The 17,304-nt window shown below is 37.7% G+C and overlaps 1 protein-coding gene across 2 annotated transcripts in view; it reads right to left on the reverse strand.

Moving 5' to 3' along the window:
• The window catches only part of ltbp3.S (latent transforming growth factor beta binding protein 3 S homeolog), a 32,358-nt gene extending 16,428 nt beyond the window's left edge, over positions 1–15,930 (reverse strand). Inside the window, exons 1-8 of one of the 2 annotated variants that reach the window (XM_018259949.2) lie at positions 14,963–15,930; positions 10,456–10,749; positions 9,208–9,425; positions 7,132–7,237; positions 3,474–3,566; positions 1,363–1,485; positions 779–937; positions 443–634 (exon numbers count right to left, since the gene is read on the reverse strand). In XM_018259949.2, the coding sequence (XP_018115438.1) occupies positions 443–634; positions 779–937; positions 1,363–1,485; positions 3,474–3,566; positions 7,132–7,237; positions 9,208–9,425; positions 10,456–10,749; positions 14,963–15,206 (1,429 nt within the window). In that variant the 5' untranslated portion in view covers positions 15,207–15,930. The remainder of the gene's footprint in view (positions 1–442; positions 635–778; positions 938–1,362; positions 1,486–3,473; positions 3,567–7,131; positions 7,238–9,207; positions 9,426–10,455; positions 10,750–14,962) is intronic. The other variant, XM_018259954.2, reaches the window with a different exon arrangement.
• Positions 15,931–17,304: the final 1,374 nt, after the last annotated feature.

Consider the following 17,304-nt stretch of genomic DNA (forward strand, 5'->3'; position numbering starts at 1 on the left):
TAAACACATGAACAAATAACATAGTACTTATAGAACCTAAAATTGAGGTTCAGATTGCATCCTCTAGATCAGAGGTCCCCAACCTTTTTTTTACCCGTGAACAACATTCAAATGTAAAAATAGTTGGAGAGCAACATAAGCATAAAAAAAGTTCCTGAGGGTTCCAAATATTGGCTGAAATTGGCTATTAGTAGCCCTATATAGACTGGCAGCCTACAGGAGGCTAGGGTTGGCAGTACACTTGGTTTTTATGCAACTAAAATTTGCCTAAAAGCCAGGAATTCAAAAATAAGCTACTTTGAGGCCTCCAAGGGGTCAGAGATCAACTTGTTGCTCACAAGCTACTGGTTGGGGGATCACTGCTCTAGATGAGCATATCCCTAAAAAATATATATCTCTAAAATGAATCATAGATTCATATCCATTAAGTATTAATTCTTACCATCTTTGGAATCCGGCTCTGTAATCTTTGGAGGTGCAATCACCTCAGGGACCCTTGGAATCAGAGGTGGATTTTCCCCACCCTCGGGGTGTAGATGAAGTGTAAAATCACTCTGAGCTTGGATTGTGAGTGTCTGGTGAGACATCAGCACATGGTAACCCTTTCCAGCTGGGCAGATCTCACTGAAAGAGGCTGGCAGAGACAAAAGCAGAGACAAAAGCAGAGAGACAGTTCAGAGACCTAGAATGAGAAATAGAGGATTTAAATGCACTTTATGAATTGGAAGAGATAGTAAAGCTAAGAAAATAAAGGTTTAGAGCTGAAATCATTTCTCACCAGTCCCATCTGCAGGGCATGCCTCACACTGAGACCCCCATGCCTTCCCCACACTGCAGCAGCACAATTGTCGGGTCAACCTCGTAGCCAATGGGTGTTGGCATTGCCCATCAGTCCCAACCAGCCTGTAACACAGACCTTTAACCTCCTGCTTCTCAGCTAAATGGAAGAGATCAGTAATAATCACCATAAATATCTAAAACATGTCAGACAATGATTTTAAATGCAATTTGAAAGAACACAAAATTAAAAACACAATATCCTTTCTTTGTGGCAGAATTATGGTGAGCAAAATTATCAGGGAAGCAATTTATAAAAAAGTTCCTAAAAATAAATTCTGTGGGGCATGAATTAATATGTAATCAGTAATTTATTTTTCCCATAATTTTACTCTGCATTAATGCTGGAAAAGATTTGTTTGATAATGATTGTTTAACCATTGGTACCACAATGAACAAGAACAATCCTTTATAAATCTGTCCCAGGTTTGTGTTATGTGTATTTGTATATTTGTAAAGGCCTCCTAATGCATAAAATATATACTAAGTTCTAGTTCAAATCAAATAGCAAAATATTTCACTTACGTGCACAATGCATTTGTGAGGAGATAAAGATATAGCCATGTTTGCATGTACATCGAAAGCTGCCTTGTGTATTTAAACATTCCCCATTTTGACATACTCCTTGCATGACACACTCGTTTATATCTGTGGGAATAAAAATATAAACTGAATATAACAGTTCAAAATAAAATGAATACAAAATAGAGCACCGTGGAAGAGAAATAAAATAATATGAAATGTCCAAAGGAGCATCATTAGATATGATTTGAAAACAGCTTTTAATATAAGTAATAGCTCACTCTGTTAAAATCACCAGACATCATGTCTCTCTACATGCAGCATTTGTGCAAAAGTCAGTTATTTTGTTTGTACTGGAATAAGTTATTTGAATGAGCTCTAATTCATCTGTTAGGAGGTTGGGTGTCAGATAATTATTGACAGTTAGATCCAATATATCTTATAGGGGGGCTCCTTTTGGCTAGAAGATGAATTAGAGCTCACTCTATTAAACTCACCAGACATCATGTCTCTCTACATGCAGGATTTGTGCAAAAGGCAGTTATTTTGTTACATTGTGTTTGTACTGGAATCAGGTATTTGAGTGAGCTCTAATACATCTGCTAGGAAAGGAGCCCCCTATAAGATATATTGGATGTAACTGTCAGTGAATATCTGACACCCAACTGCTGCATGAAGAGAGAATGAAGAGAAACAGATGCTGAGAGAGGAATAGTGAATATAAACTTGATTATTTCAGAAACAATGCAGAATATGCAATTGATTGTATTTACAATGTTTCTTATTTCAGTATAAGGAAACTTATATTACATTTTCATCTTCAAATTGTTCCCCTTTAAACTTCTACTAAAAAAATGAGCTGCACCTCAGCAGCAGTCCTGTATGGCAGTAATATAGGGACGGAAATACTAGAAAAGATCTGGAAGTAATAAAAAGCACAAGGAAAGTAGAGGAGAGAATAAAAACCAAGAATACCAGAGACAGAAAAGTGCTTTATTTATATACAGTGAAATTGACAATTGTGGTCCCCCCAATTTATAATGCATCATAGTGGGTGCATTTTCCAGATTTTGTATAAAAATGTTGTCCCAATGTTCCCAAAAATGCTCTGCATCTTATACAGTCATACACCATCACTTATTGCTTTAGGTTGTACATGTAATTGGTTGAGAATTCTTACACATGCTCCCCATAGTGGGGAGGGGTCTATGTAGGGTAGGGGGTAGGGTTTTTTTAACTTTAGGGGTTAGTTCTCCTTTAAGGGTATCATATAACAATCTCTCCAATGTTTTAATTACCTGTAGGTCTTTCCAGCAGGGCATACCTATAATACAGGTATGGGACCTATTATCCAGAATGCTAAGGACCTGGGGTTTTCTGGATAAGGGGTCTTTCAGTAATTTGGATCTCCATAACTTAAGTGTGCTAAAAATAATTGAAACATTAACAATTGAATTATTTTGCCTTCAATAAGGGGTTTGGAATACGTGCAAGGTACTGGTTTATTATTACAGAAAATGAAAGGGATTTTTTAAAAAGTGAATTATTCAAAAAAATGTTTTAATGGAGTCTATGGGAGACGGCTTTCGGAGCCTACTGGATAACAGCAGATCCCATACCTGTATCTGAAAGAAGTTGTTACAGTGAGAGCTGAGTAGAATTTCTCTCCCTGAATCACTTGTACTGGCAAATACATTGGCAGCTTTAAGAAGGGCTTTGATGGCACATTAGCAAGAGAGAAGGTACAGAGTTACCAACATTAGCTGACAGCAAAAAGTTCATCCAGGGACTGGTCAAATTGTCATTGTAAAGAAACTTGATGAACTTGTCTTTTTTCAACTTCAATTCTTATGTTACCTTTAATGAATTGCTTTAATTTGGCAAGTTTTGCACGCCCACAATTGCAGCCCTATTGTCTCAGCCCGTGAAACAGTGAATTAATGTTCCTTTAAGAAGACAATAGAGCTTATTTCCAAAGTGCAGTGTGCAAAGTGCAAATTCAGATGCAATTGTCCATGGTTTTTACCCAGAATGCAGCGTTTTCCCCACATTTCCAGAGTAATTACATGCGCTGTGAAGTGAGTGAATAATAAACAGAAGAAAGATGCAGTTACCGTCACAGTGCGTAGTATTCATCCACTTAAAACCCTGAGGGCAGTTAGATCCGTGTTCCCCACGAAATGGGGCTGTTTTATGGCTTCCAGAGTCTGAAGGCAGAAAAGGAAAGTCAGTATTTAAATTGAAGCCGTTGAAGATTTCAGCCTCCCCCACCCTCCCCCTACTCTGCATTTACAATATTTCACTTCCAGCAGGTCTGGAAAAACTGAATCCAAAGTCTGAGAGAAGTGAGAAAAACGTTAGAGTGGGGGAGACGGGAATGTGGTGGAGCAGAGACAGATGGGAGCTTTGTAAAATGCTGATCTATTTCTTTGCCTCCTCACCCTAAACCATTGTCATTTGCATCTCTCTTTTTTTTCATTTAATCTAAAGACTCTGATGATGAAAGCATATATGTAATTGGTCTATTTACTGATACTGACAAAAAGTTGCACTTTTGTCCAGATGCATTTATGCATTGTAGGACAGTACATACCTGTGGATGTAGTCAATGTAGTACAGCACCACCAGGCAGAAATACCTCAAAAGTGGTCCGGAGTAATCAGGGAGAACAATATAAACCTGACACCCTATTCTCTGCAGTCCCTTCACTGTAGGCAATCTAATAGCCTAGGGAATCTACTCCCTGCCACAATCCTTGATGGAGCACAAAGCTGCTCTTTCTATCTTCCCTCACTATCTCACTCTCCTAGAGACTACTGTAGGGATTGAAAGCCATAAGGTCATTAGTTTCTCTATGAATGGTTTGTTTGATTATATTTCCAGTGTTTCTATACAATAAACCTTTGATGGAAACCACCCAGGGCTTCCAATTAAGGGACTACTACTATTAAGCCATATAAATGTTAGTGTGTGGCTCCATTGCTTTGACAAACGTCAAAAAAGTAATAATGAAGATAATGTATAGTGAACAAGTAAAAAGGTCAAAAATACAAAAGTATGTTATAAAGGATGGTCTCTTACCAGGGTGACCCCGAGTCCAAATGTTTGCCAAATTTTTTGAAAAATACAAAGCATGCAGATGTGGTAAGAGGTACTCCAGGAGTAAAGCAGTAGCCAAGGTATTTTTTTATAAAAGTAGAAAAATCTTTTTCTACTTTTATAAAAAATACCTTGGCTGTTTTCTTGCTGGAGGACCTCTTACCACATCTGAATGCTTTGTACTACTATTATTAAAGGGATACTGTCATGGGAAAAAAAAAAAATTTCCAAAATGAATCTGTTAATAGTGCCGCTCCAGCAGAATTCTGTACTGAAATCCATTTCTGAAAAGAGCAAACAGATTTTTTTATATTCAATTTTGAAATCTGACATGGGGCTAGACATTTTGTCAATTTCCCAGCTGCCCCTGGTCATGTGACTTGTGCCTGCACTTTAGGAGAGAAATGCTTTTTGGCAGGCTGCTGTTTTTCCTTCTCAATGTAACTGAATGTGTCTCAGTGGGACATGGGTTTTTACTATTGAGTGTTGTTCTTAGATCTACCAGGCAGCTGTTATCTTGTGTTAGGGAGCTGCTATCTGGTTACCTTCCCATTGTTCTTTTGTTTGGCTGCTGGGGGAGAAAAGGGGGGGGGGTGATATCACTCCAACTTGCAGTACAGCAGTAAAGAGTGATTGAAGTTTATCAGAGCACAAGTCACATGACTTGGGGCAGCTGGGAAATTGACAAAATGTCTAGCCCCATGTCAGATTTCAAAATTGAATATAAAAAAATCAGTTTGCTCTTTTGAGAAATGGATTTCAGTGCAGAATTCTGCTGGAGCAGCACTATTAACTGATTCATTTTGAAAAAAAAATTTTTTCCCATGACAGTATCCCTTTATGGTTGCTACTAGAATACACACTGTAACGTGATGTAGGGCCACTATTTTAAAGGGAGAAGAACATCACAATGAGAAAATTATAAACACATATAAAAAACATAATTCCAAAATATTAGGGATGCACAGAATTCAACATTTTGGGATTCAACCAAGCTCGAATCCTTTATGAAAGATTCGGCCAAATAGCGTACTGAATCGGAACCCTAATTTACAAATGGTCTACAAATGGTTTGAGAGGACTGCTCAGTTACTTCATTATTTGTGTAATGAAGTGATTTTAAGGATTCATTTTGGCTGAATCCTGCTGAAAAAGGCAGATTCCTAGCTGAATTCTGAACCAAACCCTGGATTTGGGTTATCCCTATAAAATATACATAAACACATACTGTTTAGGCTTTGCTGACTACAGAAAAATATATTAATATCAACAATTTACCTTATTCTATTACCATTATAGAAAAAGACGTAGGAATAAGAGCAGATCATTTGTTACTATACATTAAAGATTTCATTCAAGACTTATAGATATTCTAAAATGTTGCCTTAAGCCTGGAATAGTGTTTTGGCTGCTGGGTTTTCTATGCGTCTTCTTATGGTTATATTTTTAGAGAGTTTGAAGACTTGCATTCCTCTTCCAACTTACTCTGTGTTTTGGTGCTTCATAGCAGTTAGGTGTTAGATTCCAGGCGGTTTTAATAGATCACTAACACCATGAAATGAAAAATTTCTAAAAACATCTACACATAGGGGGTTATTTATCAAAGGTTGAATTTTAGAGTAATGTGATTTTTTTAAAACTCTAATAAATTAGATTTTATTCACCATTCGAATGGTATGTTATCCATGAAAAAATTTGACCGTCACATTTGAACGTTCCAACCCTAGAATCGAATTTAAATCGTCAAATGTTTGTGACGAATAGAGGTGCAAGTTTCATTTCTTCCTGATGTCACTTCTTTGTTCAATTCCCTAATCCAACTGCTTCTTGTGATAAGATTCTCTCAATCCTGACAAGAACCAACTCCCCTCAGTAGCCATAAAAGCTGATTGATGGACATAAGAACAAGTTACAGGTAGTTGATGAGTCTGAAATGCTCCTCAAGAATGCTGAACTGTAAATCTCACAAAGCAGATTAGGGGGTAGATTAGGGTTAATTGGCCTCTATGTAAAGTGATGTCTGCTAACATTGAGGGGCAGATTTACTTTATCAAGGGTCGAAGTAAATTCGAGGGAATTTCGAAGAAAAAAAATGTGAAATTCTAATTGGATACTTCAACCATCGAATAGGATACTACGACTTCAATTTCTAATTCGATTTGAAGTAAAATAGTTCGAATATTCGATAATCGAAGTACTGTCTCATTAAAGAAACTTCGACTTCAATACTTCGCCAAATTGAACCTGCCAAAGTGCTATGTTATCCTATGGGGACCTTCTACATTTTTTGAAGTCAAAGAAAAATGGTTCAATCGATGGATAATCGATCAAATGATTTTACTTCGATCCCCAATGGCCAAATTCGATGAAACAAAACTTCAACTTCGATATTCAAAGTCGAAGTAATTCAATTCGATGGTCAAATTTTGAAGTATTTTCAACTTTGAAATTCGACCCTTGATAAATCTGCCCTAAATAATGAAAATGTGTTTTATTGTGTGATCTCAGTTGAGCTTACACTTTGGAGACCTTTCTTAGGTCTACTTGTACTACTCAGGTTACTTGTACATTGAATTAGATTGCATTAGACCTGTAATGTTTACTGTGTATTGAGATATCTTTTTACCATATTGATAAATTGTCATTTGGAGATTTAATTCTTGTGACACTCACATGACAATTGTGGACATTTATGGCATTTGTGCTGTCCCCATGATGTCCCCACACTGCCACAACAGTCCTCCTCTTTGGTAAGTCCAGGTAGAGGGTTAGTGCTGCACTGTCATACACAGGAACAAAGTAAGAGACACATATATATATACTGTATATAACACATCGATGGGGAAGAACATCAGAATGAGTGAAAGAGTAAACCATGGTCTCATATACTGTACATGCCGGCAGAATAATAATAAAGTGTAATTGTTGATGGTTTGTTTAAAAGTTGAAAAATACCGGAGCTAAAGTGAGCATGCCACAGATTATAGCCCAAAATAAGCAGGTACAGGTATAGGATCCCTTATCCAGAAACCCTACAGAATGGCTGTCTCCCATAGACTCCATTTTATCCAAATAATCCACATTTTAAAAAATGATTTCCTTTTTCTGTGTAATAATAAAACAGTCGCTTGTACTTGATTCCAACTAAGATATAATTAATCCTCAGGATTAGGGGTTTTCAGGATAACAGATCTTTCCATAAATTGGATCCTCATACATTACGTCTACTAGTTAATAAAGCCAATAGGCTGGTTTTGCTTCCAATAAGGATTAAATATATCTTAGTTGGGATCCTGTACCTGTATATATATATATATATATATATATATATATATATATATATATATATATATATATATATATATATATATATATATATGTATATATATATATATATATGTATATATATATATATATATGTATATATATATATATATATACTTTTTTTTATATTATATTTTAAAGTACATATTATTTCATAGAAATACATATATAAGATCCCTTATTCAAAAACTCATTATCCAGAAAGCTCTGAATATTGGAAGCAATATACTCTTTTATAAGCAAATAATTACATTTTAAATATGTCTCTTTTCTCTGTAATAATAAAACAATATCTTTTACTTGATGGTGACTAAGCTGCATGACGCCATATTGGTAATAAAACAATCCTTAAGGGTTTCTTTAATGTTTAAAAAATTTTAAGTTATGACAGAAAGATCCTTTATCCAGAAATATACTGTATCCTGAGCATTCTGGATAACAGATCTATACCTATATTTGTAAATTCTTTGCTTTGGAGCTGGTTGCTAGGCAAAACATGGAATAATAATAGTTTAGTAATCCTTTAAATGCAATCACTGTGCTAGCATAAGCTAAAGTTTGCCAGAGGGAAACATTTAATGAGGCCAAATGCTCTTTTCCAGATGAATATAGAGCTTGAAATGATCCATCTCCATTCAACCTATTATTGCATTTGGCATCATGAAAATTGCAGCATTCCTGGTGAGGGTAAAACCTATAGAACAAGAATATGCTGCGCAATGAAAAGCACCTATACGTCCTCTAAATGAATCTACATTTTTTATACAGCACATTTAGAGAAAAGAATTAGTACAGGTGTAGGATCTGTTATCCAGAAACCTGTTATGCAGAAAGCTCAGAATTATGGAAAGATCATCTGTCATAGACTCTGAATCAAATAATTCAACATTTTAAATCAGTATCTTGTACTTGATCCCAACTAAGAAATAAATAATCCTTACTGGTGGGAAAACAATCCTTTTTGGATTTATATAAGGGCAGATTTATCAAGGGATGAATTTCGAGTTCATGGGAGTTATTATAAACTCCCATGAACTCGAAATACGACCAACTGCAATTTATTAAAAAATCTAATTTTTTTGTACTTGGGTGAATAGGATCGTCCCTCAAACTTCAATTCAATTCAAGTTTTTTCTCCGAAAGGAAGGCAGCTACAAATGACAAATTTAATTTTTAAAAAACTCCCATCACCTCAGAATTCGACTCTTGATAAATCTGCCCCAAAGATCTTAATGTACTTTGTATTTTATAATTCTTTGCATATATATTATTGTAAGGACTCCCTGTTTGTTACATTCATTTATTGTTGTGCTGTACATAAGTGGTACACATATACTCACATACTTGCATCAAATGTAGTCTTCCTCACATATAGACAATAACAGAGATGCTATGCAAGCTTTTTATTGGTTTATTGTTACTCACATCTTGCTTGGGAAGAGTATCCTGAAAACAGCGCCCCAAAGGTTTGTAAGTGAGGGGCCGAGAAGGTGTAGCTTTGCCTCCCTCCGAATGCGCAATCAGATGAGTTGCTCCTCCACCTGGTGAACCCTCAGACCCCAGGCCATTGATACGATGAACTTGGATAGAGGCATTGGGTGGGTGATGAACTCGGACATTTAGGAAAGGGGGTAAAACCTGGACTGAAGCGAGAGGAAGATAATTAAGTAAAAAAAAAAAGATGGAGGTAAGTAAGGAAACATAAAAGATGCATCTATACTATAGACATATTGAGCAGAAGATCATGTTTCTTTATAGACTTGGCAGTGTTATCATAATGTTCTTTCTCTTGATGAGACCACAGGGAATGTCCAACTGCAGCTTCTTCTAATTATGTCCCAGTGACCATATTCTCAGTTGTCTTTGCAGGTTCTTTTCTGTATTTACTGTTTTAATTGTTTTTTAATTCTGCAATCACGGATACTGATGTCACACCCATTCCTACATGAACCTCCAAATGTATATGGACATGGGGTGACAGGAAGTAGATAAAATGTGACCTACATAAATAGCCCAAGAAGCACAATTTATGGAAATGTTCATTTTACCAAAAAACCTGCATCCTTATCTTTGAATATGAAGAGGCACAGCAATTTAAAGCACACTATACATCCACTGCTATAGACACATACAAATCTCTCTTGAATGTTCCCAAAACCACAACCACTTTCTAATAAGTCCACCCTTTCTGGGGAACCCTGAGATTTTGGATTTTCCCACAAAAACTCCCACATTGGGAGTTATAAAGGCAGTAAGATTTCCTCAGAAAAGAGTTTATTCCCTCGTGTGTCTTTTATAAAGCACCGTCGATATACCTCTTTGTATAAATATTACATTAGCTATATATGGCAATATGTACAAGATATACTGCACATTAATAAAAATTCTTATTTATGATGAATATCTAGATAGAAATGTAAGAAAATGATTAAATGCTTTGAAAAAAATAGAAAGCCAATACCTTAATCAAAAATGGGGTGTTCCCAAATTTATTGAAGTGCTCAGGACACGCAGGTCACGATGAAACGTGTATTGGCGTTCCATTCTTTTTAAAACATTTACAACTGGTGGTGGGAGAGGCCAGTACCAATATTTTTTTCCCCATAATTTAGTTTTTTGCATAGAAAATGATTAAAGCCATAAATAAAGCTACTTTCTGATATAGACGGATACCTTCCGATGACGTATGCCCAGGTGCCAGTGGTACTGTAAGAGCTGATTGGCTAATCTTTGTTTCTCTGCCATCTGCTTCATCTTCTCCCGCAATCACCTGAACGGCATAGACAGCGTGTTTTCCTGAGGAGGGGTCGGCAACCTCTGTTTCAGTTGCCTCACCTGTATTTCTTGCAGAGCCCCCTCCACCAGATGCCGGCAACTGACAAAATCGTCCAGTGAAGTCTGGGGGGCAGAGGCAGTGATTGTTTGAAGAACACTGGCCGCCATTAATGCATGGTAGTGGGCACACCACTGTAGAAGAGAAAGAAGATGCCATATGTAACTGAAGGAAATACCAACTTAAATAATGGTGACATAAATGTCCGCATTTCGACATCGGCAAATAAATTTGCGAAAATTAGCCGGCGTCAAAATAATTTGGAATAGTCGGTTGCATCAAATCTGTCGTGCGTCAACATTATTTGGACGCTCATTGACTATAATGCAGGCATCAGAATTGATGGAAATTTTAAGGCGTTTTGCGAAATTCGCTGGAAAATTTTCCCACGAAATGGGACAAATTCGCCCATCACTGCATGTAATTGTTCTTATTAGAATACCCCTTAATGGTTATTTTATTTTATGTGCCACTCTGGTCACTAATGTAAGCAATGCATAGTGGCCTGGATACTGCAAGGGGAACAGATTTCAATGCAATACTAGAGTCAGTATTCTTCATTTTAGGGGCAAATTCACTAAGATGCGAAGTTGCGCCAGGCGCAACTTCGCCTCACTTTGCCAGGCGTAGTTTCGCCAGCGCTCCGCAAATTCACTAAAATCCGAAGTTGCGCACAGGGGTAGCGTAAGGTTGCGAAGTTGCGCTAGCGTTGATTCGCTATATAAAGCGAAGTTACACTAGCGAAGGCTAATTTGCATACGGCGCGAAATTCAAATTTCAATGGAGGAATACGTATCAGCACTACAAATGCCTGGGGAACCTTCAAATCATCAAATATAAATTTTATTTTGCCCTACACGTGTGCCCACTGTCTAGGTAAGTTGCCATGAGTCAGGAAATGTAGGGGGGAAGGAGGGGAGCCCCAAAAAAATTTTCGATCTTTTTCAGCCCATCACCCATAATGTAGAAAACACGCCAGCATTTTTTGGGACTTAGAAAAAATTTTGACTTTTTTTGAAACAATCCCTATCTACTCTATTGCGCTTCGCCAGGTCTGAGGTGGCGAAGGAAGTCTAGCGTAAAAGGTAGCGTTCAGTACACTGCGCAAGTTAGTGAATTTGCGTAGTTACGTCGCTAGCGAAAATTCGCCTGGCGTAAGGGTGCGAAGTAACACTAGCGAAACTACGCCAGCGTTCGTTAGTGAGTTTGCGCAGTAATGAAAATGCCAAACGCTAGCGAATTAACGCTAGCGTTCGGTGCTTCGGCGCTTAGTGAATTTGCCCCTAAGTATGTACTAATACTTTTCTCACGTCTCACTGCACTGGTGTGTGTCATGTTAGACTTACAGTTGGGGGCACATTTACTATGGGTCGAATATCGAGGGTTATCGAACGATTCGAAGGATTTCAATTCATCGATCGAACGTTTTTCCTTCGATCACAAATTGCTAGGAAAGCCTATGGGGACCTTCCCCATAGGCTAACATTGGTGCTCGGTAGGTTTAAGGTGGCGAAGTAGGTGGTCAAAGTTTTTTTTAAAGAGACAGTACTTCGACTATCGAATGGTCGAATAGTCGAATGATTTTTAGTTTGAATCGTTCGATTCGAAGTCGTAGTCGAAGGTCGAAGTAGCCAATACGATGGTCGACGTAGCCAAAAAAAAACCTTTGAAATTCGAAGATTTTTTCCTTCTAATCTTTCACTCGAGCTAAGTAAATGTGCCCCTTGGTGTTCTGGTGTGACCTATGCACTTCTGAGTGAGTAACTGTGCTCCACCTACATATGAGTTTGCTAGAATGCATTTTTGTGGCTTTGCAGCTGTGTGCAGGTTAGTGATGAGTGTTGGATGTTATTGTTCAACTGGGCACATTACATGACGAGACATGTTGGTTGCTATGAATGAGCAGACATTGTTGATTTAAGTTTACTTTTGAGTATCAGCATAGATTTGACTGTGCAGCTGTGCAGAAGTGTATAGACTTAAAGTGATACTGACGCTAAAAAACTATTTTAAAATATGAATGTACATTAAGGGGCAAATATCGAATATCGAAGGATTTAGCACTATTCGTTTGATCGAACGATTAAATCCCTCAAATCGTTCAATTTGAAGGATTTTAATCCATCGATCGAACGATTTTTGTTTGACCAAAAAAAGATAGCTAAGCCTATGGGGACCTTCCCCATAGGCTAACATTGACCTCGGTAGCTTTTGGGTGGTGAACTAGGGGGTTGAAGGTTTTTTTTAAAGAGACAGTACTTCGACTATGGAATGGTTGAATAGTTGAACAATTTTTAGGTTGAATCATTCGATTTGAAGGTCCAAGTAGCCGATGGTCCAAGTAGCCAAAAAAATCATTCGCAATTCGAAGTTTTTTTTCCTCTATTCCTTCACTCGAGCTAAGTAAATGGGCCCCTAAAAGTTACCTATAGGTCATGTTGATAGTTTTTTGCTAAGAGGTCTGTTTTTGTAAATAATTTTTAGTTTATGTTCCTAAACCTGATTGTTTTGCCAACCAGACTGTCAGTTAGAGTTTCTAATGCAAACGGACTCCTGCTGCACAAATATGGCAGCCCCCTCATAGACGAGCACGGGGAGTCACATGGGCAATGTAAAAGCAAATCATTTATGACAAAATTATATATATAGCCCCAGGACTGAAAGGATAGACAGCATATGAGAGACTGTCTGCCTGAATGATTGAAACAATAGACAGACACACATACACCCAGCTGGAAGTGAAGATAAACCAATATAATGCGACCAATATCCATACTATATGAATATTAGCTTGGATCACAGGGCCGCCACTTTTAATTTTGTACAATTTTATTTGTGTCTAAGTATTGTGGCCTTTAAAGGGCAAGCACCTTAATGCACAACAATAAAATGGTTCTCAGAATGCAGTGTTAATGGGATACTCTAATATGGACAGAACGCAAAATACCAGAAATAGCTATAGGGTCTAGAACCACAAAACCAAACACATTTTAAAATCACAATTCCACTTATTTCTGATATACATTCTAGGTAATAAATGATCAAATCTAAGCATCACATTTTTAGGGGGCTGAAAATGTGGTGCCAAAGTACTCAAACCAGCCTCCCAGTACACATAAATGTATTTCATGGGTGTGGAAATAATATTCTGTTTAAGGACTTATTTGCAAAGCTCTAGAACAGATATAGAACATGTAACTTGCAGTTATGCTACAAGGTACTTGCGCCCATACATGCTCAGGTGAAGTATGTGCAATGGCAGTTGTGCACCCTGGACTTGTTCCAAGTGATTATGACTCTAATGCAGTTCCTGACACCATGCGGAAGTAATACTATATATCCACTTGTGAACCCTTATTGTGCCATTGCAAACAGTGTCGACTGGGATGCCCAGGACCACCAGAAAACTTAGGACCAGTGTCCACATATTTTTCCTCTTCTCTTCACCCAACTTCACCCATTCTCCTAGTCATTCTTTTTGCCTACTATCATCTAGTCTTCTCTCTATCTCTTCTTTTTGTTCTCATACAGAAAGGAATACAAGGCAAAATGTTTGGATGAGCAGAAACCTGGGCCCACTGGCAATTTTCCTGGAGGGTCAATCCAACTCAGATCACCCACAAGTTGGGGCAAATGCTACTTAGCAGGCTCTTCTATTATGCCAGAGTTTTGGGACAACTACTTAGCAGGTGAAAAACAAGGTGACTTACGTGCCAGTTGCACTAAGCAGTTGTGTTTGCTTTTGGAAATGGGTCGTAATGTTAAGAAAATAATATAAAACACCCTTTTACATTTTATTGTGTATATCAGATTTAAGACACATTAGTATTCAGCGTTTACTAAAACCAGGGGCAGGGAGCTGGCATGCAAGTTAAAAAAAATATACTTTGCAGTTAACCATGATTTATCCGCGTGTCCACTACATGCTCACTCTAATTCTTACTCCATTACTCCAGTAAATCAAAAATAATAATAAAAAGGAAGGAGAACTCCAGCAGAATCTCTGCAAAAACTTTTATTCCAGGTTGTTTAACCACAACATGGAATAAAAGAGATTCTGCTGGAGTTCTCCTTCCTTTTTATTATTATTTTTGATTTACTGGCACCGTGGAGTTGTTAGCACAGAGCAACTGATATGAAAGTAGAACATACAACTTCGTCCAGGCTGTACAGACCATCGACAACCCCTTTTACTTTGGACTTTTTTTTACTCCATTACCATCTAATCAAGCTGAAATTCACATTGAAAAGGCCCTTAAGGATTATGTGATAGTCAGAAAAACAAAAGCACAGACCTATTGCTACTTTTCACTGTAAGGCAGGGTCACTCACAAGTCACATACTTACCAACTCGGAATCCAGAACCTGTTAGGGTGTCTGCTGATCCCCCATTTTCTGCTATGAGCGTCATGTTGCTTCCTGGTTTGCATACATCATGGCAGTAGCCTTTTTGACATGTTCTTTTGCATACCAATGGGGCAAACACCACCTTGAAACGTTCTCGGGTTCCAGAGGGGGTGATGTGGCAAGAGATTATCCGTAGCCAGAGAAACAGAAGACAAATAGAGGAGAAGATACAAGTAGGGTACATTGTCCAAGCATAGACTGTATCCTGGGTGTGTTTTAGATTGTGAGAATTTGCACTAGTTTTTCCTTTGTACTCTGTGTCACTCACATGTTTGTCAATGAAAGACACTGTTTAGTCCTGTGCTGCTCTAGAAGTGTTCGACTCTAGGAATGTGTTCTATTCCGTCTCTCTATAGGTCTGAGTCACTGCATATCTGTAGAATTGTGTCTTCTCCTTCATTTGGCAAAGTAACAATTTCTTTTAAATGTTCTATATAATTTTACATCTATATGCGTTTGGTGTTATAAAATATGTGTGGCTTTTCAGTGTGCATATATTTTAGTTGTATCTTCATGTAGTTTATAGCTGTCTGAAAGCTATTGAAGTCTATTATTACTTATTTGTGGAATTCTCAAGTGTGTGTGTGTAAACTATGTGTCAAGAGCCATATCAGAAGTCTATTTCTGTTAGCGTCAGCTTTTGTATATAATTGATGTATTGTGTATAGAGTTTCCTCATGTGCAGAAGCTTTCTGGTAAGGAAAAGAAATGAAGATAAAAATGAAATTGAGAGTAGATCAGAAAGGGAAATACAGTACTGAGGGCTAAAGAAAGTAAAGGTAACAGGGTGTAGGTAGAAAATGTAAAAGCCCAAGGCTTTAGGAAGAACGTTTTCCGGATGAAAGCAGTGTCCTGAGAGCAGCCAGCAGAAAAACGGAGTGAGAAAACAGGAAGACGAAGGAGGGGGAGAAAGGGAGCGACTGAGGCAGACAGGGGAGGAGAGCCAAGCACTGAGAGGGGTGGGAGGAAAGGGAGACTGAAAAAACTATAAGAGACTCAGAGACAGACAGAAGAAAAATGCAGACAAGAATTAGCAACAAAGGAAGAAGAAATACTACAAAGATGTGGTTAGAAAGGAAGGAAATATGAAGTAGAATCCCAGAAACATGGCAAATAACTTATTGCTTTGTCTCTACTGTGCCAGAGATGAATTCTAATTACTAATTAAATGATTGCACTAATACAGAAATAGCGTACGTAGGTATAATTGGCTGCGCATGATGACAGACCCTAGAAAAGCCCCGTTAACTCAACAGATTCTATTGGACCCAGGTCAAATGATGGCTTTCAAGGTTTTCATCTATCAGAGCAGATCAATTCAGCAGATTTTTTATATAACTCATTACAGAGTCATACCCTATATACTGGACGCTTAGCACGAAGGTCAAATAGATATTTGGGATATTTGGGAGTGAAACGTATTTGCTGTTTCATACATTGTTGAAACTGTGGCAGTACAAGTAACATTGTTAAGAGCTAAGGGGAACCCTCACTTAAAAAAAGAGAAAGCCCTGAGAAATAGCTACGGTTGATTGATATTCAATGACCTGAAGTGAAGTGGCTAAGGTAGTCCTCCTGAGCTTGCACGAGACCAGGACCCAATAATTAATACCATGGGGTCCGTTTACTAAAGTGCGGTAAATCTGACTTTAAGTTTCCGCATGTTATCGCTGAGAATATTTTTACGCCAGAATATTCGCAGCGACTAAGTTTACTAAACAGCGATGCGCTCAGAAGTCATTGCGATCACTTGCGGTAACTACGTTAAGGAACTAGCTTACGTTAGCGGTAATTTTAGCGAGTTGCGAATTTTCTGGCGAAAAATTACGTTTTTGCGAATATTTATGCTATAAAATAGTCTTGTTTTATGGCGGTTATTATGGCAATTTTTACTGTGACATTTATGGCCAGAAATGCATCTTCAAAACTTATAAACTTTATTGACTGATGATTATACCATCCAACAACATCACCAGCGTGACACCAATCAAACATGTCTGCATCATATAAACCCTTCTGCCAATAGAATCATAGGAAATGATACCAGTCAATCTCTTTGCTTCATAGAAATGCACAGTTTAATGTAGCCAATCACAATGAAACCAAAAAAGTGTAGAGGCTGACGAATCCTTGGACTGTGATGCCGCTGCCAATAATACGACTCTGAGCTGAAACTGCTGCTGTTGCACCAGATAGAAGCAGAAGCCAAAACATCCTGTCAGCAATAGCTACAGATCTGTCTCCTGTCAGCAAAGAATGATGGGTAAAAAAAAAACATTATT

The sequence above is a fragment of the Xenopus laevis genome, chromosome 4S (assembly GCF_017654675.1).
Source record: "Xenopus laevis strain J_2021 chromosome 4S, Xenopus_laevis_v10.1, whole genome shotgun sequence".
Taxonomy (NCBI): domain Eukaryota; kingdom Metazoa; phylum Chordata; class Amphibia; order Anura; family Pipidae; genus Xenopus; species Xenopus laevis.